The following is a 23,623-nucleotide window of genomic DNA, read 5'->3' as shown; positions in this document are numbered from 1 at the left end:
CCACCATCCCTCTTCTGGCAGCAACCGGCAACATCACTGTTCATTATGTGGGCGGTCAAGCAATTGGCAGAACTAGTTTAAGGGTTTGGTTATTTTTAATGAAATGATTGATGTAGGAGGGTAGGGTCTGCTTTCCTATGGTCTTTCGCCCTGAACGTCCACAGACCGGCATTACTCTTCACGAACACGTCGAATGGGAAACTACTTTGTATGCATCCCAGAAGTATTCCCCTGAAGAAGGGCTTGGCCCGAAATGCATTGGGATGCGTGACTATGCGTTTGGAATAGACTTATCTTTGGAATGATATTTACTTTTTGGATAACTCTCTTGATCCTCATCTGCAAAACATGAATAAAATGTGAAAGCTGATGAATACCTTACACTGAATCAACGTGTTTACATTTATCTTTAAAAAGAACTAGACCTCTTGGTCTTCATTGTTGTGCGCAGAGGTGCTCTCTCAACTGAGAGAGCTTCGTATGAGTTCCTATGGTCACCCCACTTTTTGCTTTTTGCTTCACTGGTTTTCAACTTTAATGTGGCTGTGGGCCTGCTAATCAGACCCACAGCCCTGCTGTTCTCTCTCTAAATTCATACCATGTACTTTAGGCACATCACCAATTGGGAAATGGGTCACTCTTGTGAGTCCCTGTACAGTGTACCATAGGTACCCAGGGCATAGGTGCACCCAAGGCCTACCAGGGGCTGCAGCATATCTTTTGCCACCACTGGCTGTCCATCCAAACTGACACAACTGGCTGATCACTCAGCTGGGGAAAGGTTGTGTAATCACCCCTTGCTTAGGCATAGTGTTCCTATACCTACCATTATATATAGACACATATGCACCTATAAGTCACTCCTGTGGCAGGCCTTAACAATCCTGAAGGCAGAGTGCTTGGTTTTATGTGAGATGGTGCTCTAGCATGAGCTGAGCCTGTCTGCAGCTTTCGGAACGATGTCCTTATAGCTGTTCTATGAAATAGCCATACCATATACTCTTAAGTGCATTATAATCCTCGCGGTTATTGCTAACTTTGGTTTGGCTTTATCAAAACATGTCGTGTAAGGTGTCATACGCTTTGGAATACTACCCCCTCGCCAGTTCTGGCGACGGGGGTAGCATTCCACTCTTCTAGAGGGAGAAGACATGTTGTTCCTGTTAATCCCGGTTAAAGTTAACCAGAGCCTCAGCATCACAAAATAGATGCTGCTGCCACAGACACAAGTCTGACCTCCTGCTGCTGGGAGTCCTTCCAGCGAGGGAGGCTTGGACAATAGGTTTCCTGTCTTGGGAGGTGCTAGCACCACCCCAGACAGGCCATAGTGTATAGGGGCAGGGAGGGTTGAATGAAATGAGACACTGCCTGGGGCACACAAGGTGTCCCATGCATAGCCCGGTTCAAACCAGTTGCTGGGGCACTCCAGCCCCAGCTCTGGCGCGAAACTGGACAAAGGGAAAAGGGTGTAACCACCCCCTTCCCTGGTCCCACCCATAGGAGGGACCTAGCAGGTAATCCAGCCCCTCAGATTAGTATATAGGTAGGAGCTGAGTCTAGAGACTTTAGATTGATCCTGAACTGAAACTTGAAACGAAACTCTGGACCTTCGACGATCTCCTTCACAGAAGACGACTGAAGAATCTCCCTTGTGGTCAAGGAGTGACCACCCTGTGCAAACAGGCACCATCCAGCGATCAGCGGTTTACTTTGTCGACGCTCCTGCCGGAGCCCGAGCACAGAGTCCGACGAGAGCCAGACTTCCCTGACCCCGATCCACAGTCCCTGCAAAGCTGAGACCCGTGGAGGCGACAAGAGACGTGGGACCGGCCATCTTGAAAAGCCTGCTCCTTGCTACTTGTGCAGTTTCTGAGGCACCCTCGAAGTTGTGCATTGGGGATTGAGAAGCCCCAGCCCCGAGCATCAACTGCACTGAAGATCAGCCCTCCACACTCCATGAGTTCTGCGTGGGGCCCTTCTGCATTTTCCTGCTCGACGCGTCTGTCCGGTCGCTTGCCCGTTGGCTAGTGGCCTCTGTGACGACGAACCTTTGTATCTACCTACACCGCCTGCCTGGTTGGTCCAGGTGGGCCCCTGCTTCCCTGCAAAGGAGAAGCCCCCTAGACCTTGCTGGTCTAAACCTAAGCGAATATTCGATTCCTGCGTGGGTTGCATTTGCCAAGGCCTGTTGAATCCAATCCGGAAGCAGACGCCGCCAACAGCGAGATCCTTCGTGGGACAGTCCGTATCTAGCTCCTGGTAGTCGTCGACGCCTCCTGGTCCACGTGGCTGCAGAGTCAAGCTTCACGACATCACCTGATTGCTTCGCGACATCGCCTGGTTCCTTCCTGGTCACTGGCTAGTGACCCAGACTCTGTCCCCTCTGCTTTCAGGTACTCTTCATCCTCGATCCGCCCTTGGATCCAACCGGACACTTCTTTCCTGGTCGCCTGCAGCATCTTTCTTCAAGGCTCCATAGGATTCAGCGACGAAACCCGACACACTTTGACACCTATGCACCCGCTTCCTGTGGGTGAGGTCACGCAAGTTCTCCGGTGCTCCTGTGGGTATGAACTATCCTATTGTCCTAGTTTTCAGTAGCTTTCTCCTAGTCCATCCGGAAGTGACCTAAAAGAACTAGTTTGTAATTCTTTTGTTCCCATTCTAACTCTATGGTAACTCGCGTGTGTGTAAAGACACTGCACACGTATCCCGTGGGCCTCCTGCTCCCTAACTCTTGTTAGTACAGCGTAGCCCCACTATACTTTGTTCGTGACGTGGTTCTTATACCACTATTTTAGTATATGGTTTTACGTGCCCCTAGGGCTCTACTGTATATTCTGCAATTTACTGTATACTAATTAAGTATCTGAAAGAGACACGTTAGTATTAGATTCCTTACCTTAGAATATCCCCAGGCGTCAGACTGGATCCGGAAATTTTTGCGTAGCAGTACCCTTGCGCGTCGGTAGGCGTCGTCTGCGGCTCCGCGTCCGTCGTCGGCGCCGTGATGACGTCGTCGGAGTACTTAGACGCCGCTTCCGCGTGCTGACGTCAGTTCTTCTTTTTTCCGCGCCAGCAAGCGCAGATCTGGAAAAAGCAGTAGCCCTAGTCAATTTTGACTAAACTTTTTGATCCTTTTTGATTACTATTTCGAGTCTCTCGACTCCGAAACGGTGCCGATAGGGATGCCCGGCTTCAAGCATTGCGACGATTGCGACCGGCTGATGTCGGTCACGGATCCTCACCGCGTGTGTTTGTCGTGTTTGGGCGTCGACCACGACGACAAGGCCTGCTCCGACTGCCGGGCCCTCTCTTCGAAAGCCAGGCGGGAGCGGTCCCGTAGGCGACTCGAACTCCGGCAGTTGGTCCTGCGCCGCGAGAGGTCCCGATCCCATGGGAGGTCGAGGGACAGGTCACGGGCCCGGAGCCTCCACAGCTCCGAGAGTAGGCCGCACTCCTCCGGGTCGAAGTCGTCGTCAGGTAAGCGGCACAAGAAGTCCAAGCGGCGTCATCTATCCTCGGACTCCCCCCGATGCTCGCGCGATGCGGCCGGGGGTTCGGGTGACACCGCCCACGCGGCTCCGTTGGAGTCGCGGGCGCCGCGTCCAGCCCCATACCCTACGGTCCCTGGGCTCAACGCGACGCCGGAGGAGGTCGAGCGCTTCCTCATGGCCATGAGGAAACTCTCTCCTCCGACGGGCTCCGCGGCGCCTCCGGGCCCAGCGGACCCGTCTGGGAGCCCAGCGGACCCGTCTGGGAGCCCTAGCGGGTCGGCGGCTCCGGCCCCGACACCGTCGGGTGCTTCGGCCCCGACGCCGCCGATGCCTTCGGGCCCGGCGCCGCAGGCCCCTGTTATCCCGCCGGCGCCTTCGGGCCCGGCGCTGAGGGGTCCAGTTGTTCCGACGCCGCCGGTGCCTTCGGGCCCGGCGCCGCAGGACGCCGCTGGTCCTCCTTCGGGATCTGGTTCGTCGCCGGTGGATCTGACGACCTCCCCGGCGTCGGACCCTCGGGTGTCGCCTGCGGCGCCGTCCTCGGGCGGCGCCGACCCCGGTTCTACTTCCGTTCCTGTTCGGCTGTCGGGGCGGCCCCGTTGGGCGCCGCTCCAGACGCCGTTGGGTGAATTTCACTTTTATGAACAGGCCCCATTGGTTGAGGACCCTGAATTTCAGGAGATGGGTGAAGGAGACGACTGGGAGGGGTCTGAGGACCCTCTGACCAGGGAGTGTCAGTCTCGTGAGGACTGGACAGAAGACCTTGGGGAGGCCAGTGGCCTGGACACCTCCAGACCCTGGGTTTGTCTCCCCTCCTACCGTGGCTTCGGAGGAGGGGGCAACATATAGTGTGGTGCTGATGAGGGCTGCCAATGCCTTAAACCTTGAGCTCCCCGTCGCGGCCGTGAGGACTAACCTCCTCACTGAGGTCCTTAAACCGCAGTCAAGCTCGGCCGAGCCTCTGCTGCCCTTTAATGAGGCCTTGACTGACGTTCTTCTGGGCACTTGGTCCAAGCCCGCTACGGGTTCGCCCGTAGATAGGAACGTGGCCAGACGCCACCGCCCCGCCCCGGGCGACCCATGTTTTCTGTCCTCCCACCCTACCCCCGAGAGCCTGGTTATCCAGGCCTCCAATTCCCAAACCGCATTCCCGTCGGCCCCGCCGGATCGGGAATCCAAGAGGTATGACCAGTATGGGAAGAAGATCTTCTCATCCATTAGTTTGGGCCTGCGGTCTTCCAACACCGCCTGCCTCTTGGGACGTTACACCCACTCTGTGTGGGATAAGGTCGCGGAAGTGCTGCCAGAGTGTCCGTTGGAGGTACTGGCCAAACTCGGCCAAGCCCTTGTTGAGGGCCGGGATGCAGCCAAGTATTCCATCCGGTGTGGGCTGGATACCACTGACTCGCTGGGTAGAGCGATGGCAATGACGGTGGCGGTCAGACGCCACGCCTGGCTGAGGTCCGCCAACTTCTCGGCAGATGTCCAGAGCACGCTCATGGACATGCCGTTCGATGGCCGTTGCCTCTTAGGCGACAAGGCAGACCATGCGCTTGAGCGTTTTAAGGACTCCAGGGCTACGGCCAAGTCCTTAGGCCTCTCGGGCCAACGCCAGCAACCGGCTGCCTATCACTCCTTTCGTGGCCACGGAAGGGGTGCGCCCGCACATGCCGCCAGCCACGCGCCGCAGGGCAATACCCAACGCGGTGGCGGCCGTGGGAACCGCCGTCCGGGCGGTCGTGGGCAGCGGCGAGGTCAGTCCACACCTTCCCCCGCAGCATCCGCCTCAAAACCCTCCTAGTCCGTGCTTTCAGGCCCATGTGACGCCAGTGGGGGGCAGGGTTCGCCATCACCACCTCCACTGGCGCACTGTCACGTCGGACAGGTGGGTGCTGCAGATCGTCCGAAGGGGCTACTCCCTCCCCTTCGAGGCGACTCCTCCAACCATGCCACCGCAGATCCACCGTGTATCGGGGGATCACTTGCGACTTCTGCAGGAGGAAGTTACGGCCCTCTTGGCCAAAGGGGCCATCGAGCGCGTTCCTGGGCCAGAAGTAGGGTGTGGTTGCTACTCCCACTACTTTCTGGTACCCAAGAAGGGCAAAGGGGGCCTGCGCCCTATCTTGGACCTACGGAACGTCAACGGCTTCCTCCGGAAGGAGAAGTTCAAGATGCTGACACTGGCTCAGGTCTTAGCTGCCCTGGATCCAGGAGACTGGATGGTGGCGTTGGACTTGCAGGATGCTTATTTCCACATCCCCGTCCTTCCGGCCCACCGGCGCTACCTGCGGTTCACGGTTGGCCACGAGCACTTTCAGTTTACCGTGCTCCCCTTCGGCCTTACCAGCGCCCCACGGGTGTTCACAAAGGTGATGGCGGTGGTCGCAGCTCATCTGCGCAGGTTGGGGATTTCAGTCTTCCCCTACCTCGACGACTTGCTGTTGAAGGCGGGCTCGCCCCTGACAGTCGTCAGCCACCTCTAGACTGCGGCAGACCTCCTGCATCAGCTGGGGTTCTCGATCAATGTGCCAAAGTCACACCAGTGCCCCTCTCAGAAGCTCCTCTTCATCGGAGCGGTTCTAGACTCGGCGCAGTTTCGGGTTTATCCACCCGAGCAGCGGGTCGGGGATATTCAGGCTCTGATTCCCATCTTTCAGCCGTTATCCCGGGTTTCGGTCAGGTTGACGCTGCGGCTTCTGGGGCTGATGGCCTCCTGCATCCTGCTGGTGCATCACGCCAGGTGGCGGATGCGGGCTCTGCAGTGGGACCTGAAGTTTCAGTGGGCCCAGCATCAGGGCAACCTATCCGACCATGTCCTGATCTCGGAGGGCACTGCGAGACAGCTGCAGTGGTGGCTTAAGGACCGCTATTGGGTCAGCGGCAGATCCCTCTCCCTACCCCAACCGGAGCACGTAGTTGTGACGGACACGTCCCTCCAGGGCTGGGGAGGCCACATGGGAGAGGCGGAGATCAGAGGCCTCTGGTCTCCGGCGGAGTCCCGGCTCCACATCAACCTGTTGGAGCTCAGGGCGATTCGTCTGGCACTGAAGGCATTCCTCCCCTCTGTCCGGGGGAGTGTAGTGCAGGTGTTCACGGACAACACCACCGCCATGTGGTACTGCAACAAACAAGGCGGTGTGGGGTCGTGGATCCTTTGTCGAGAGGCTCTTCGCCTTTGGCAATGGCTGGAACGCCAGGGCTTGACCCTGGTGGATCAACACCTGGCAGGTTCTCTGAACGCCAGGGTGGACGAGCTCAGCCGTCGGTGCATGATGGATCACGAATGGCGTCTGAACTCGGAAGTGGCGCAAGGCCTCTTTCAGCAATGGGGAGAGCCTTGGTTAGATCTATTCGCCACCGAAGAGAACGCGCAATGTCATCAGTTCTGCGCGTTGGAATTTCCAACGCGGCACTCGTTCGGAGACGCTTTTCGTCGCGAGTGGAGTTGCGGTCTGTTGTACGCCTTTCCGCCTATACCACTTCTGCCCAGAGTGCTGAAGAAGATCAGGCGCGACCGGGCCCAAGTCATCCTTGTGGCTCCGGACTGGGCTCGAAGGTACTGGTATCCCGAGCTACTCAGTATGTCAGTCGATCCCCCGGTTCGTCTGCCTCTTCAGGAGGACCTTCTGTCGCAGCAGCAGGGGACGGTCCTCCACCCGAACCTGTCCAGTCTCCACCTCCATGCTTGGAGATTGAGCGGCGACAGTTGAGGCCATTTGACTTGCCTCCTGAAGTCTGTAACGTCATTCTGGCAGCCAGGCGTCCCTCCACAAAGTCGGTATACGCCTGCAGGTGGAACAGATTTGTGGCATGGTGCACAGCAAAGGCTGTGGATCCTCTTGCTGCCCCTCTTTCAGAGGTTCTTCTCTTTCTTCTTTCTCTTGCCCAGCAGGGCTCTGCTCTGGGCACTATCAAGGGCTACCTTTCTGCCCTTTCAGCCTTTCTCAGGCTACCTGATCAGCCTTCTTTGTTCAAGTCCCCTATTGTGAACAGATTTCTTAAAGGCATCACTCACACATTTCCCCCTGTTCCGTTTGTGATGCCTCAGTGGGACTTGAACCTGGTTCTAACTTTTCTGATGTGCGCTCCCTTTGAGCCACTTCACAATTGCCCTCTTCGCCTTCTGACTCTGAAGACTGCTTTCCTGGTTGCCATCACCTCTGCCAGGAGAGTGAGTGAGCTCCAGGCTCTTTCTTGTACTCCACCTTTCCTTTCTGTCCATCCGGACAAAGTGGTGCTTCGTACCAAACCATCTTTCCTGCCCAAGGTTGTCACGGCCTTCCACATTGGGCAGTCTATCACCTTGCCTACCTTCTTTCCGCCTCCGCATCCCTCTAAAGAGGAAGAGCGGCTCCATCGTCTGGACCCAAAACGTGCGCTCTCGTTTTATCTGGATCGCACACGCCAGTTCCCGGTGGATGACCAACTCTTTGTTGGTTACGTGGGCGCTAAGAAGGGGAAAGCGGTGCACAAGAGGACCATCTCCCGGTGGATCATCTTGTGTATCCAGGCATGCTACTCTTTGGCTAGGAAGGAGCCCCCTGCTGGATTGCGGGCTCATTCTACCCGAGCCACGGCGACTACCACTGCCCTGGGCAGGGGTGTGCCCTTACAAGACATCTGTCAGGCAGCTACGTGGGCATCGCTGCACACGTTTGCAAGACACTACTGCCTGGACAGCCAAGTCCGGAGGGATGGCTTCTTTGGCCGTTCCGTCCTCCAGGACTTTCTGGTGTAAGTATTGGTTCGCAGACCCACCACCGGGGTTGGTATTGCTGGGGTATCTATTCTACGGTAAGGAATCTAATACTAACGTGTCTCTTTCAGATGCACGAGTTACTACTTGTGTAACGATATATCTGTAAGAGACATTAGTTAGTATTAGATTCCTTACCGACCCACCCGTCCTCCCCGTTCTGCGAACCAATATCTAGGGTTAGGGTTGTCCCCTTCAGGGCCCTAGTTTCAATGGCACCAGTGTTGGTTTTTAACATGGCTCTGCGTTTCTGGCGTGGAAAAGCTGTGTCTAAGAACTGACGTCAGCACGCGGAGGCGGCGTCTAAGTACTCCGACGACGTCATCACGGCGCCCACGACGCCGACGACGGACGCGGAGCCGCAGACGACGCCTACCGACGCGCAAGGGTACTGCTACGCAAAAATTTCCGGATCCAGTCTGACGCCTGGGGATATTCTAAGGTAAGGAATCTAATACTAACTAATGTCTCTTACAGATATATCGTTACACAAGTAGTAACTTGTGCTTCTTGTTATGTGCTTTAGCCTCTGACCTCATAAAGAGTTCAGAGGGGTTGTGTTTATAATAAATACATATATATTTTATATATAACCTGTGTGGTGTCCTTTCATTTGGTATTCAAGGGGTTACATATGGTAAAACAGCTGGCTTCAAATGCTCTCTGAAGTTTTAGCCTAAGACTGCTTTGTCCATGCTACCACTAGGATAGCTGGTTTATAAGGTTGACTTTACAACCATCACCATAAGGGTTGTTTGGACTGATACAGGGTGCCTACTAGAATAGTGGACATCACATATCTGAAAGAGACACGTTAGTGATAGATTCCTTACCTTAAGAATATCCCCAGGTGTCAGACTGGATCCGGAAATTTTTGCGTAGCAGTACCCCTGCGCATCGGTAGGCGTCGTCTGTGGCTCCTTGTCCGTCGTCGGCATCGTGGGCGCCGTGATGACGTCCTCGGAGTACTTAGACGCCGCCCCCGCGTGCTGATGTCAGTTCTACTTTTTTCCGCGCCAGCAAGCGCAGATCCGGAAAAAGTGGTACCTTAGTCATTTTTTGACTAAACTTTTTACGATCCTTTTTGATCATTTTTGAGTCTTCGACTCCGAACGGTGCCGGTAGGGATGCCAGGTTTTAAGCCCTGTGAGGATTGCGTCCGACTGATGTCGGTCACCGACCTCCACCGCCGGTGGCTTCACTGTCTCGGCGTCGACCACGATGACAAGACCTGCTCCGACTGCCGGGCCCTGACTTCGAAAGCTAGGTGGGAGCAGTCCCGCAAGCGACTCGAGCTCCGGCAGTCGACCCCGCGCCGTGAACGATCCCGGTCTGGACAGAGGTCGAGGGACATGTCGCGGGAGAGGAGCCATCATAGCTCTGGGAGTCGACATCACTCCTCAGGGTCGAAGTCGTCAGGTAAGCACAAGAAGTCGAAGAGACGTCATCGCTATTCCGACTCCCCCCGACGCTCGCGTGACGCGGCCGGGGGTTCGGGTGAAACCGCCCACGCGGCTCTGCCGGAGTCGCGGGCGTCGCGTCCGGCCCCACACCCTCCAGTCCCTGGGCCAAACGCGACGCTGGAGGAGATCGAACGTTTCCTCATGGCCATGAGGTCCCTCACTCCTCCGACGGGTTCCGCAGCACCTTCGGGCCCAACGGACCCGTCTGGGGGCCCTAGCGGGTCGGGGGCTTCGGCCCCGACGCCGGCGGGTGCTTCGGCCCCGACGCCACCGGCGCCGCAGGGCCCTGCTGGATCCGCCTCTGGGTCCGGATCGTCGCCGGTTGACCTGACGACCTCACCGGCGCCGGTCCATCAGGTGTCTCCTCCAGCGCCGTCTTCGGGCGGCGCCGTCCCCGATGCCTCCCTCGATCCAGTCCCGGCGTCGGAACTGCGCCGCTTTCAACGCCGTTTGAAGAGTTTTACTTCAATGAACCGGCCCCATAATTTGACGCCCCTGAGTATCAGGAGATGGGTGATGAGGAGAATTGGGAGGGGTCTGAGGACCCTCTGACACGTGAGTGTCAGTCCCAGGAGGACTGGACAGGTGGACTTGGGGATGCCAGTGGTCTGGACACCTCGCTAGACACTGGTTTTGTCTCACCTCCGACCGTGGCTACGGAGGAGGGGGCAACCTACAGTGTGGTGTTGACGCGGGCGGCCAAGGCCTTGGGCCTTAAGCTCCCAGTCGCGGCCGTGAGGACTAACCTCCTCACTGAGGTCCTTAAACCGCAGTCAAGCTCGGCTGAGCCTCTGTTGCCGTTTAATGAGGCCTTAACCGACGTTCTTTTGGGCACTTGGTCCAGGCCCGCTACAGGTTCGCCTGTAGATAGGAACGTGGCCAGACGCCACCGCCCGGCCCCGGGCGACCCTTGTTTCCTGTCCACCCACCCCACCCCTGAGAGCCTGGTTATCCAGGCCTCCGATTCCCAGACCGCATTCCCGTCGGCTCCGACTGACAGGGAATCCAAGAGGTATGAGCAGTACGGCAAAAGGGTATTCCCCTCCCTAAGTCTGGGACTGCAGTCTTCCAACACCGCCTGCCTCTTGGGCCGCTACACCCACTCTCTGTGGGATACGGTCGCGGACGTGCTGCCAGAATGCCCGTTGGAGGTACGAGCTAAACTCGGCCAAGCCCTTGTGGAGGGCCGAGATGCGGCACGGTATTCTATCCGGTGTGGGCTGGATACCACCGACTCACTGGGCAGAGCGATGGCAACGACGGTGGCGATTCGTCGCCATGCCTGGTTGAGATCCGCCAACTTCTCGGCCGATGTCCACAATACACTCATGGACATTTTGGCGACAAGGCAGAAAATGCGCTTGAGCGCTTTAAGGACTCCAGGGCTACGGCCAGGTCCTTGGGCCTCTCGGCCCCGCGCCAGCAAACGGGTGCCTTTCGTTGCGAAGGAAGGAGCGCCCCCACACATGCTGCCAGCCACGCGCCGCAGACAAACATCCAACGCGGTGGCGGCCGTGGGAACAGCCGTGGAGGCGGTCGGGGACAACGGCGAGGCCAGTCCATACCCTCCCTCACAGCATCCGCCTCAAAACCCTCCTAGTCCGCGCTTTCAGGCCCATGTGACGCCAGTGGGTGGCAGGGTTCGCCATCACCTCCTCCACTGGCGCACTGTCACATCGGACAGGTGGGTGCTGCAAATGGTCCGAAGGGTCTACTCCCTCCCCTTCGAGGCGACCCCTCCAGCCATACCACCGCGTGTCGGGGGATCATTTGCGACTTCTGCAGGAGGAAGTTACGTCCCTCTTGGCCAAGGGGTCCATCGAGCGCGTTCCTGGGCCAGAAGTAGGGTGTGGTTGCTACTCCCACTACTATCTTGGACTTACGGAACGTCAACGGCTTCCTCCGGAAGGAGAAGTTCAAAATGCTGACACTGGCTCAGGTTTTAGCTGCCCTGGACCCAGGAGACTGGATGGTAGCGTTGGACTTGCAGGACACTTATTTCCACATCACCGTCCTGCCGGCCCACCGGCGCTACCCGCTGTTCACGGTTGGCCACGAGCACTTTCAGTTTACCGTGCTCCCCTTCGGCCTTACCAGCGCCCCACGGGTGTTCACAAAGGTGATGGCGGTGGTCGCAGCTCATCTGCGCAGATTAGAGGTTTCAGTATTCCCCTACCTCGAGGACTGGTTGTTGAAGGCGGGCTCGCCCCAGACAGTCGTCAGCCACCTCCAGACGACGGCAGACCTCCTGCACCTGCTGGGGTTCTCCATCAATGTGCCGAAGTCACACCTGTGCCCCTCTCAGAAGCTCCTCTTCATCGGAGCGGTTCTCGACTCGGCGCAGTTTCGGGTTTATCCACCCGAACAGCGGGTTCGGGATATTCAGGCTCTAATTCCACTCTTTCAGCCGTTATCCCGGATCTCGGTCAGGTTGACTCTGGGGCTGATGGCCTCCTGCATCCTTCTGGTGCATCACGACCGGTGGCGGATGCGGGCTCTGCAGTAGGACCTGAAGTTTCAGTGGGCCCAGCATCAGGGCAACCTCTCCGACCATGTCCTGATCTCGGAGGGCACTGCGAGACAGCTGCAGTGGTGGCTCACGGACCGCGATTGGGTCAGCGGCAGATCCCTCTCCCTTCCCCAACCGGAGCACGTAGTTGTGACGGACGCGTCCCTCCAGGGCTGGGGAGGCCACATGGAAGAGGCGGAGATCAGAGGCCTCTGGTCTCCGGCGGAGTCCCGGCTCCATATCAACCTTTTGGAGATGCGGGCGATTCGTCAAGCACTGAAGGCATTCCTCCCCTCTGTCCGGGGGAGTGTAGTGCAGGTGTTCACGGACAACACCACCGCCATGTGGTACTGCAACAAACAGGGCGGGGTGGGGTCGTGGACCCTTTACCAGGAGGCTCTGCGCCTCTGGCAGTGGCTGGAACATCAGGGCGTGACCCTGGTGGTTCATTACCTGGCAGGTTCTCTGAACGCCAGGGCGGACGAGCTCAGCCGTCGGTGCATGATGGATCACGAATGGCGTCTGAACTCGGGCGTGGCGCAAGTCCTCTTTCAGCAGTGGGGAGAGCCTTGGTTAGATCTATTCGCCACCGAAGAGAACGCGCAATGCCATCAGGTCTGCGCGTTGGAATTTCCAAGGCGGCACTCGCTCGGAGACGCTTTTCGTCGCGAATGGAGTTGCGGTCTGTTGTACGCCTTTCCGCCTATACCACTTCTGCCCAGAGTGCTGAAGAAGATCAAGCGCGACCGTGCCCAAGTCATCCTTGTGGCTCCGGACTGGGCACGAAGGTACTGGTATCCTGAGCTACTCAGTATGTCCGTCGATCCCCCTGTTCATCTGCCTCTTCAGGAGGACCTTCTGTCGCAGCAGCAGGGGACGGTCCTCCACCCGAACCTGTCCAGTCTTCACCTCCATGCTTGGAGATTGAGCGGCGACAGTTGAGGGCATTTGACTTGCCTCCTGAAGTCTGTAATGTCATTCTGGCAGCCAGGCGTCCCTCCACAAAATCGGTATACGCCTGCGGGTGGAATAAGTGTGTGGCATGATGCACAGCAGAGGCTGGGGATCTACTTTCTGCCCCTCTTTCTGAGGTTCTTCTCTTCCTTCTTTCTCTTGCCCAGCAGGGCTCTGCTCTGGGCACTATCAAGGGCTACCTTTCTGCCCTTTCAGCCTTTCTAAGGCTGCCTGATCAACCTTCTTTGTTCAAGTCCCCTATTGTAACTCGTTTTCTGAAAGGCATCACGCACATGTTTCCCCCTGTACCTTTCGTGATGCCCCAGTGGGACTTGAACCTTGTACTTACTTACCTAATGTGTGCTCCCTTTGAGCCGCTCCATAACTGTCCTCTCCGTCTTCTTACTTTGAAGACTGCTTTCCTGGTTGCCATCACCTCTGCCAGGAGAGTGAGTAAGCTCCAGGCTCTTTCTTCCACGCCTCCTTTCCTCTCTGTCCATCCGGACAAGGTTGTGCTGCGGACAAGACCCTCTTTCCTGCCCAAGGTTGTCACGGCCTTCCACATCGGGCAGTCCATTTCCTTGCCCACCTTCTTTCCGCCTCCGTCGAAAGAGGAAGAGAGGCCCCACCGTCTGGACCCTAAACGTGCGCTCTCTTACTATCTGGATCGCACACGCCAGTTCCGGGTGGATGACCAACTCTTTGTGGTTACGTGGGCGCTAAGAAGGGAAAGGCGGTGCACAAGCGGACCATCTCTCGGTGGATCATCTTGTGTATCCAGGCATGTTACTCCTTGGCTAAAAAGGAGCCCCCTGTTGGATTGAGGGCTCATTCCACTCGGGCCACGGCGACTACAACTGCCCTGGCCGGGGAGGGCCCTTGCAGGACATTTGCCAGGCAGCTACGTGGGCCTCGCTGCACACGTTTACAAGACACTATTCCCTGGACGGTCAAGTCCGGAGGGATGGCTTCTTTGGCCGTTCCGTCCTCCAGGACTATCTGGTGCGATTATTGGTTCGCAGACCCACCACCGGGGTTGGTATTGCTGGGTTATCTATTCTAAGGTAAGGAATCTATTACTAACATGTCTCTTTCAGATGCACAAGTTACCACTTGTGTAACGATATATCTGTAAGAGACATTGGTTAGTGATAGATTCCTTACCGACCCACCCATCCTCCCCGTTCTGCGAACCGATATCTAGGGTTAAGGTCATACCCTTCAGGGCCCTAGTTTCAATGGCACCAATGTGGGTTTTTAACATGGCTCTGCGTTTCTGGCGCGGAAAAGCTGTGTCTAAGAACTGACGTCAGCACGCGGAGGCGGCGAAGTACTCCGACGTCATCACGGCGCCCACGACGACGGACGCGGAGCCGCAGCCGACGCCTACCGACGCGCAAGGGTACTGCTACGCAAACATTTCCGGATCCAGTCTGACGCCTGGGGATATTCTAAGGTAAGGAATCTATCACTAACTAATGTCTCTTACAGATATATCGTTACACAAGTAGTAACTTGTGCATCAGGCCAACTTCTCACAATTGAATCAACATATGGTTCAACATGCCCATAACCACCTTCTTTCTTGGAAGACTCTACTGTTTGCAGCAAATGCTGGTTCTTCCCTATCCAAATGCTTCATTAAGAGTAGATTTGACGGTGTATAAACCATTGTCAATGAATATTGTCAATAAACATGCAGACATTGTGCTTATCCTAGTCATTGGTAAAGTATTATGTTGGTGTTTCAGTGGAAGATTTTTGTTGTTGACTTATTTCCCTTTATTTTGATTTAGTTTAGTGGATCTTTTTCTCTCGCTGAATTTTGAGTTTTTCCTCATTGTTACCACTGACCGTGCTTCACCTTTTGTGCCAGTGGAATAAGCAACGGGACTGTGGAGATTATGTGCTCTGAAACATATGTCTACACCGCCGGCATGGCTCTTACTATGAAGACAAGGGCAGCATGCAGGAATGCCCACTTACTGCACTATTGGCCTTTTATCATATTTCTTGTAATATCTGATTGAGATAAGGAAAAAAGGGGCTAGAAATCTCTGACTATTCCCCAGGTGACTGAATCCAAACATTCTTGAGCAGTACCTCTGCACACCAGTAGGTGGCGTAATTCTGTTTGGCCTGTTTGCGCTGATAGTGCCATGCATGGTGCTGATATAGATGCCACCCCAGCGAGCTGACATAACTTCTTTTCTCTCCACGTCAACAGTGCAGATCTAGAGAGAGCTACCTCCGTCTACTTTTTTTGGGCAAATTTTTCAACATTGCGTCAACATTTTTTAGGTATTTATTTCCCAGTGTGCCTGGGATGACACTCAAAAAAACCTGTGGAATATAAACTTTGTGGTTCCTGTCACAGACAGGTGACTATGACAGAGCCCCATCTGGTTTGCCTCTGGTGCTAGGCAATGACTCCAAAGCCTGTGATGACTGTCACACCATGAACCCCAGGGCTATGTGGGAGCAGTCCCTGGGTCGCTTGACTCCAGTCCACTCCGCATCGCTTCAGGCCCTGTCTTGTAGAAGGCCCCATGTCTGTTCTTATGTTATGTTAATTTGCTCTTGTATAGCGCATGTACACCGACAGGTCTCTTAGCGCTTTGGAAAGAGGAGAAACACCGTCAGAGGCGGGAATGTCTCCAGGTACTAAAAGGACTTTAAGCCGTATTTAATACTTCCCTAAAGAGGATAGTTTTTAGTTGTTTCCGGAAGAGGAGAAGTCTGGGTTCTTTACGGAGATTAACAGGCAACTGATTCCAAAGTTGTTGCAGAAGGACCGAGAAATCCCGACCTCCTTTGGATGTGATGTTAAATCGTGGGCAGGTCAGCCGACCGGCTTCCGCTGAGCGCAGCACGCGCCCTGGCACTTATTGGAGTAGACGTTCTTTTATGTACCCTAGGGCGTGTCCGTGTAGAGCTTTGTGAGTATTACACAACCCCTTAAACTTCGCTCTTTGCTTAATAGGCAGCCAGTGCAACTTGCACAGCAAGGAAGTGGAGTGAGTTCTTCTGGGCCGCCTAAAGATTAGCCTGGCTGCATCATTCAACACTACCTGCAGCTTGTTAGTAAGTTTCTGGGGTAGCCCGACTTAAAGCGTGTTGCCATAGTCAAGTCTCGAAACAATAGTTGCTGATACCTGAGCCGTTCCATGAGGCGTTCAAGAAATCGGACACTCCTTTTTATGAATATATTTTACTTTTATGTATTTTTGGACCCCAGAATGAAAAAGATACACTTGAGGGTTTCAGAGATGGAAATTTTACAAGGTACAGTACATCTGCACTTTTTACTTAACTGCGAACAAGCATTGGCAAATTCAATGAGTTTGACACAAACGTTTTGAGGAAAAACTTTTGACTAGTTATATTGCTGTTACTTAGTTACTTTGGGTGACCAACTCCGTTGGGGAGCCAGTCAGGGGGACCAGCAAGGTCTTCACGCGCAGTCACCTGAAAAGCAGAAGCAGTCTTCAGTTAGTCCCAGGTACTTCTGTCTCCTTGACATAGACTCCTAGGGACACAGGATGCTGAAGATGCTCAAGAGTGCTCTGGATGCGATGCAATCAACGGGGGTGTTCCTGTGGCTACTCCTTGGTCCACAGGCTTGATAAGGCTGTTCAGGCCACAGGGGTCGACGCCACTCGAAGTATTCTTGAGCCTGGCAGAAATCCAGTTGCCACTTGGCCCGATAACGCGTTTACAAGCAAATCCTTCCATGGGCGGTACCTCGCCGTCTGGGTGACCAGGCTGCACTCTGATGACTCTCCTGGATCCAGTAGACTTGGATGCAACTTGGAGCGTCGATTCATGCTCTTTGGTGCTGCACAGCAGTGATGAATTGCAGCTAGATGTTTACAGTTACCAGCTCGCCCCAGCAGGCTTCTTTAGCTCTGCTGCGAGCAGATCATCAGCTAACTGACCCTTGGAGTCTCTTTCTTCATCTGGGCTCTGGAAACATCTCCTCCACTAGCAGGAGCCTTCTTCTCTGCTAGCTATCAGGTGCAGTACCTGTCTGTGCAGCCTCTCTTTGCTGGGTACATGGTGCAGCAGTGCAGTCCTTCTTCAGTCCATCGTTCAGTCCATTTGAGATCTTAGTTCTGGATGCCAGGGGTGCCCCTTTTTATGCTCAGAAATTGCCCTCAGGGTAGAATGCAGTTGGTACCCAATGGGCTCCCAGGTTCTCTCCCTCCTGATGGCCACTTCCTGTGATGTGTGCTATCTGGCTATCCCAGAATGCTCCATTCTGCCCATTTCCAACATGGCAGAACCTCTATGTAGCCCATCCCAGCAGTGTAGCTACCAAGGGGGCTACACAGCCTTGGAAATCCAGTTTAGCAACTGGTTTCCTCTTCCTTGTCCATAGTTGACAGCCTGTCTACCTAAACAATAGAGCAGCCCCTCTCCCAAGTGTTGGCCATTTGCCCTTCAAAGGTGGCTTCTCCTTTGACGCTCGTCTTTTATGCGAGAGAAAGGTAACACCTCTCTCCCATGCAGGTTTCTGTTGTCTCCTTTCCTCAGTCATTTGCACGTCTCCCCGGAAGGACAGAAAGCTGTCTTGGGGACAGACTCCCAAGCAACCAAAGTGGCAACTTCTAAAGTTGCACCTTGCCGACCAGTGACTTTAAATTCGATTTAACTATTAGATTGGATTTAATACATTGTTTCTTTTGACTCCTTACATTACTGCTTCTGACAGTTTACAGAACTTCCGTAGTCACATTAAGAAGTAAGCACGGCTGACATGTCAGCCTGTACCCTGTACTTGCCAATGGGGATTCTAGCTTTTTCCACAGTAAAAACGACAATTATGGGGTTTTACTGTTGGAACGTGTTAAAGCATGTGCCACCTTTTAACACAAAGTAGCTTGCTTTCTGGTTCAACAGGTCTACCTTGGAGGTTACTTGTATGTATTAAAAATGAGGGAATGGGCTTTGCCATTACCTTAAATGGCAAAGTAGGATAGCTCTTTTAAACTCCTCTCCTGGTCTGCAGTGGCAGAATGGGAAAAGTGTTTTCCCTCCTTCCATTGAGCGAAGCATAATCACTGCTGCATTCCTTGAGGGGACATTATAATTTACAGGCCATGGGTACCCCTTTTACCATATACTAGGGACTTACAAGTAAGTTAGACTATGCCAATTGGGTATAAGCCATTCAACCATGTACCTTTTTAAGGGTCAAAGCACATGCAATGACTTCTAATTAGCACGGCTCAGGGCCTTTTAACATCATTACGCCAGTTCCTGTTGGTCAAGATGCATTATTTGGGAGCGAAACCCGCAAAAATCCTGTTTCCTTACAATGTCACATCATTTAAATTTAGAACAATAAAGCTGACCATAAGCCGAGTATGCATGTGGTTATGGGCAGAAATGTTTACCTAATTGCATTGGACAGATTCCCCAAATGAAATGCATCAACACACCTGACTGTCATCACTTGTCTTTTCTCCCAAACATCTCACTAGCAAACGTATAAAAAGTGTACAATGTATAATAAACATGCTACCTATTGTTTAGTATGTTTTTCTACCTGCCAAGTTTATTTTGCTCTTTCTTGTAGATTGAAAATGGTCTCTGCATTTGTGCAGCTTTGCCAAGCAAGGTAGTCATTCTACGGTACAACGAGAGCTTGAGCAAGTTCTGTATCAGAAAGGTGAGGCTGTGGAACCTGTACAAAATAAACAGTTTGACATCAAATATGGTATTACTGTTGTGTAAATGTATTGTTAGATGAGTATCTTTCATTTTATGGCATTTGTCAGCGTATAAGCTCTGAAGACCCAAATGTTGACTCCTTATTACCGTACTATGTACACTTGTTCTCAAGTGAAATATTTGTCATTCCTATTGTATATTATAAAAGCACAATGCATATGGTGCCATATAGTGGCTGGTGAAGAAAGGCCAAAAGAAAACTCCTGTTGGACATCAGCGGAAACATTTTCTGGGCATTTTACAGGCACTTAATTTGTTGGATAACATTGTGTGGTTCCAGGTAACCTTCCCTTTATGTGTGATTGCCTCAGGTTGCGGTGGTGCTGGGGAAAAAAGATCAAATAAGCCTGTTCATGGTCCCTGTAAGAAACTGAGAAGGTTTCAGTAATGGTAGCCCAAAGGTGTCACAAAGGGACAATTAGGGAGGTGCCACAAAGTATGATTTTTTTCTCTTCCAAAAGGTGAGATTGTCACCGCTGGAACCGCCCAAGTTTCGCTGGTGGCAGCAAACACTATTATTTCCTCAGGATTGGATACTAGAGTTTTAGAAGCCAACTCATGGGTTTAAAGGTTTTGCTTGACTTTGTAATATTTCACTGGGTGTTTGGTCTAAGCTCACGTATGTGACATTTGATTGACCAAGTGGTATTTTTAGGGGTGGGGGGATAAGTAGAGGGCGGATGACTTACAGATGAGTCTTGAGAACATGGTAGTCTTCTGGACTATGTCAGTCCAAAGTCTTCATTGACTTCCCATGAATGTACACATTGATCTCACTCGGTGTACTAAACCATCATCTTAGCAGTTTCATAGCACGTCCAACATAGGACTAGTAATCACTGTTCTGCAGATCTATCTTTCTTAAATCAAACTTTGAATCTGCTTCATCATCCTTATCTTTTTACACTAATTTCTAGACCTGGGGCGATAAAGTGCTTTGAGAGAGGAAAGTAGGGGGTAAACCTTAGATTAGCAAGTCCTGCAGATCGTAAAAGGAAGATGTAACTCCCATGTCTTTGCTTTACCCACTACTTTCCTTATCAAACTTGAATTTGATGTTTTCTAGCAGGAAGAGGAGGTATAATAATGAACAGGACTAGCAAAAGCAGACCAACTAAAAAAAAAAGTAATACTCATTAATTTGTGATTCCTTTATGGACAAGTTCAAGATGTTCACACTGGTTCTGTCTGCCCTGAATCCAGGAGATGGCGTAGTCACATTGACCTTCAGGGTGACTATTTCTACATCTACCATCATGCATTCCCACAGAAAATACCTACAGTTCCAAGTAGGCCACAAGCACTTTCAGTTCTCACTGCTCCCCTTTGGCCTTACCGGCGCCCCTCGGGTGTTCACGAAAGTGATGGACACTGCCCACTTCCAGTGGTTGCGAATACCAGTCTTTCCATACCTCAGTGACTGGTTAGTAAAATGGGGCTTGCCTTAAATGGTTATAGACTACATCCAGATGACGACTAATCTCTTTACATTACTGGTATTCTCTATCAATGTGCTGAAGTCACAACCGCCTCACTCGTAGAGGCTTCCTATCATTCGTTGCATTCTCTCTGTGGTGTTGTTTCAAGCCTTTTCACCACCTCTATGAGTCTTGGACACTCAGCCTATAATCCTGATGTTTTAACTAACCCTGGGCGTAGATCGCGTAGTAGCGCTACGCATAACTGCGCGAAGTGCACTTCGCAAGCTACACGTGGCTACGCGTAGTGCACTGGGCAAAATGCTGTTCGCCCTGATTACACAGTGCCGAATGCTTGTCCGCACTGTGCAATCATTGCAAACCGCATCGTGCACAGTGCAAGCAGTCGTTTTCTGCCGCTCGAGTAGATTTGTACTCGAGCGGCAGCTTTCTCAACACGGACTGGTAGTTTCTCATTGTGAGCGGTCGCAATGAGAAACCTGACCACCCCAGGATGAGAATCTCGCCGGGAGGTTTATTTTCCACGCTCGCGATCAGCAACTTGATGTGGCTTATCACGAATGCGGAAAAAGTCTCAGCGGTATGTTATTTTGCTCGCTCGCCAACTTGACGTTGAGGGCCGCGAGCAAGCAAAAAATGCCTGCTATGCTATCCTTGGCTTGGGTCTTGGTGAGAGCATCCTGCTAGTAGACCATGCCAGTAGGCACATGCATGCTCTGCAGTAGGATCTGAACTCTTAGCGAGCTTGGAACCAAGGAAACCCCTTGGATTTCATCCAGGTGTCAGATTAGACTGCAAAATATCTGCATTGGTGGTTCCTGGACCACAATTTGACCTTTGACAGACCCACCTCCCTACCCCACCCAGGACTAACGGTTGTGCCGGAAGTTTCGTACCTCCTCCTGCTAGGTTGAGAAGGACATCTAGAAGAGCTGGAGCACCGAGGACTATGGTCTCCAGCATAAACCTGCCACCATATCAACTTTTTGGAGTTGTGGGTGATTCAGTTGGCTTTAGCATCTTTCCTCCCATACATCAAGGGGAAATGGGTACAGGTTCTTACGGACAACACCACTGCCATGTAGTGCTATAGCGGAGGTGGAGTCAATCCTCTGTCAAGAGGCTGTACACCTCTGGAGCTGGTTGATTCATCAGGGTATCTCCCTGGTCATAGAACACCTGGCAGGATCTTTAAACACCACAGTGGACAAATTCAGCTGGCTTGAGCTAGCCCATTACAAATGGAATTTACATTCTGGGGTGGCACAGTGAATTTTCCATCAACAGGGAGCACCCAGTCTTGATACTTTTGTAACTCCCAAGAAGCTTTTGCCATTGGTTTTCCAAATGTCAATTCTCTTTGTGTGGTGTTTTTATTTGGACTGGTCCTCTGGGACTTCCATACGCTTTCCTGCCTCTCTCTCTCCTGCCCAGTTTTGTGAAAATCAAGAACAACCATGCCTAACTCTTCCTTGTGGCTCCATGTTGGGCCAGGGGAGTCTGGTACCCACAACGTCTGTCTATGAACATCTGCCCTCTAATCCAGCTGTCACTTCAGGAGACTTTCTGTCGCAACTTTTGGGCAAGGTCCAGCACCTGAACCTGCACAGCTTACTCCTCCATGCTTGGAATATTGATTTTGTCCTCCCACCAAAGTAGTGAATGTCATTCTAGTAGGCAGGGCTCCGTTCATCAAAGCCATCTATGAGGGACACTGGGAGACATTTGTTGTGTGGGGTTCTTTCAGGCATATCCAGCCCCAGCAGGCCAAGTTGTCTGATGTCCTTCTTTTCCCACTTTTGTTGAACCAGCAAGGCTTGCTCTTCTGACAGTTAAAGGTTATATTTTATATGGTTAAAGGTTATTGACCTTTCTGTTCTTACCTGATCATCTGTTTAAATGAGCACTTCTTAAAAGGGCTGACTCACATGTTAACACCAAAACCTTTTGTTATGGCACTATAGGATTGAATTTATTTCACACTTCTAATGTTTACCCCATTTGAACCGATGCACAGTTGCCCTCTGAGACTAAAAACACGGACGGAACTGTTCCTCAGAGCAGTCACATCAGTATGTTGCGTGAGCTGAAGAAGCTCTCTGCTCAGCTATGTACACCACCTACTTCCCGGACTATTTCCTGCTACAGACTAAGGCAGCGTTCCTTCCAAAAGTTGGCATGCCCTTCCATATCAGGCAATCTATTACCCTGTTGGCGTTCATGCCCCTCCTCATCCGTCAAATGAGTAGGAAAAGACTCCCTCGCTTACACCCTAAGAGAGAGCTGACCTTTTACATTGAGCGCACTGGTTAACATCGAGTGAACGATCAACTCTTCTTTGGGTTCTATGGAATAAAGAAAGGAAAGGCAGTACAGAAATAGACCATATCCAGATGCACTGAGCTTTGTATTAAGATTTGCTTTGGATGGACTACAAAACAGCCCCCAAGAGGGCCAACGTGCCAAGGACAAAGCTGCTGCTATCACCATGCTGGCATGTGGACTGCCTGTTTTGGCTTATACCACCCTGCGACGTGGGCGTAAGCACAACCATTAACAAAGCACTCCTGCCTGGAAACCAAAGTCCAGCTGGAAGGGCACTTTACCTGTGCAGCCTTGAAGAATTTCTGGGTGTGAGCCATTCCACAAACCCACTAGCAGGGAGTTATTGTTTGTTCACAGGGTGAGGAATCTTCAGTTAGTTTTCAGGATGATCCGTCAAGCATGGGACGTGAAAAAGAGGGGGACCCAAAATGCGATTTCCCCATGCTTTTTCCATAGGCATTTTTTGACATCTCTACAACTAAAACGGATGAATAACACCAAAGTTGGCAGAAAGCTAGCCCTTTACCCAGAAAGCATCCTTTTTGTGGTTTAGTTTAAAACTGTTCTGTAGCTTTTGAGAAATTGAGGTTCAAAGTGTTTAGATATCTGATTAGTCAAGAAGGCTTTTCTCCTGTTGGCTGACTTGCGCGGGCAGGAGCTCACGCTCTGATTGGCTGGCTGTAACATGAAGTGAAATGCCACGACAGCTGTTAAAGGACACATCATCTTAGTCCCTGTGCCCTGAAAATGAAGAGGGGGGGGGGACTTATAAGAGGGCAGGTTAAGACTACCCTGATAAACACAATAAGGAGCACAGAGGGAAGAACAGGACACAGGTCGCCCTCAACTCAAACAACAATGACCTGGTCCACTTAGGCAGTTTTTTATATATTTTTTCTCAACAAATGTACGTCGTGTTGCAAACTTTTACAAGTATCTCCCCTTCC

At 52.6% G+C, this 23,623-nt stretch overlaps 1 protein-coding gene across 4 annotated transcripts in view; it reads left to right on the top strand.

The window, feature by feature from the left end:
- Positions 1-23,623, top strand: part of CIT (citron rho-interacting serine/threonine kinase) — a 1,315,032-nt gene that overhangs the window by 1,092,164 nt on the left and 199,245 nt on the right. For all 4 annotated transcript variants that reach the window (XM_078667654.1, XM_078667653.1, XM_078667652.1 and 1 more), the window contains one exon: positions 18,758-18,850. In XM_078667654.1, coding sequence (XP_078523780.1) covers positions 18,758-18,850 — 93 coding nt within the window. The remainder of the gene's footprint in view (positions 1-18,757; positions 18,851-23,623) is intronic.

The sequence above is a fragment of the Lissotriton helveticus genome, chromosome 11, assembly GCF_964261635.1.
Source record: "Lissotriton helveticus chromosome 11, aLisHel1.1, whole genome shotgun sequence".
Taxonomy (NCBI): domain Eukaryota; kingdom Metazoa; phylum Chordata; class Amphibia; order Caudata; family Salamandridae; genus Lissotriton; species Lissotriton helveticus.
Note: the sequence above shows the minus strand (reverse complement) of the source record. Positions and strands in the feature narration are given on the sequence as shown.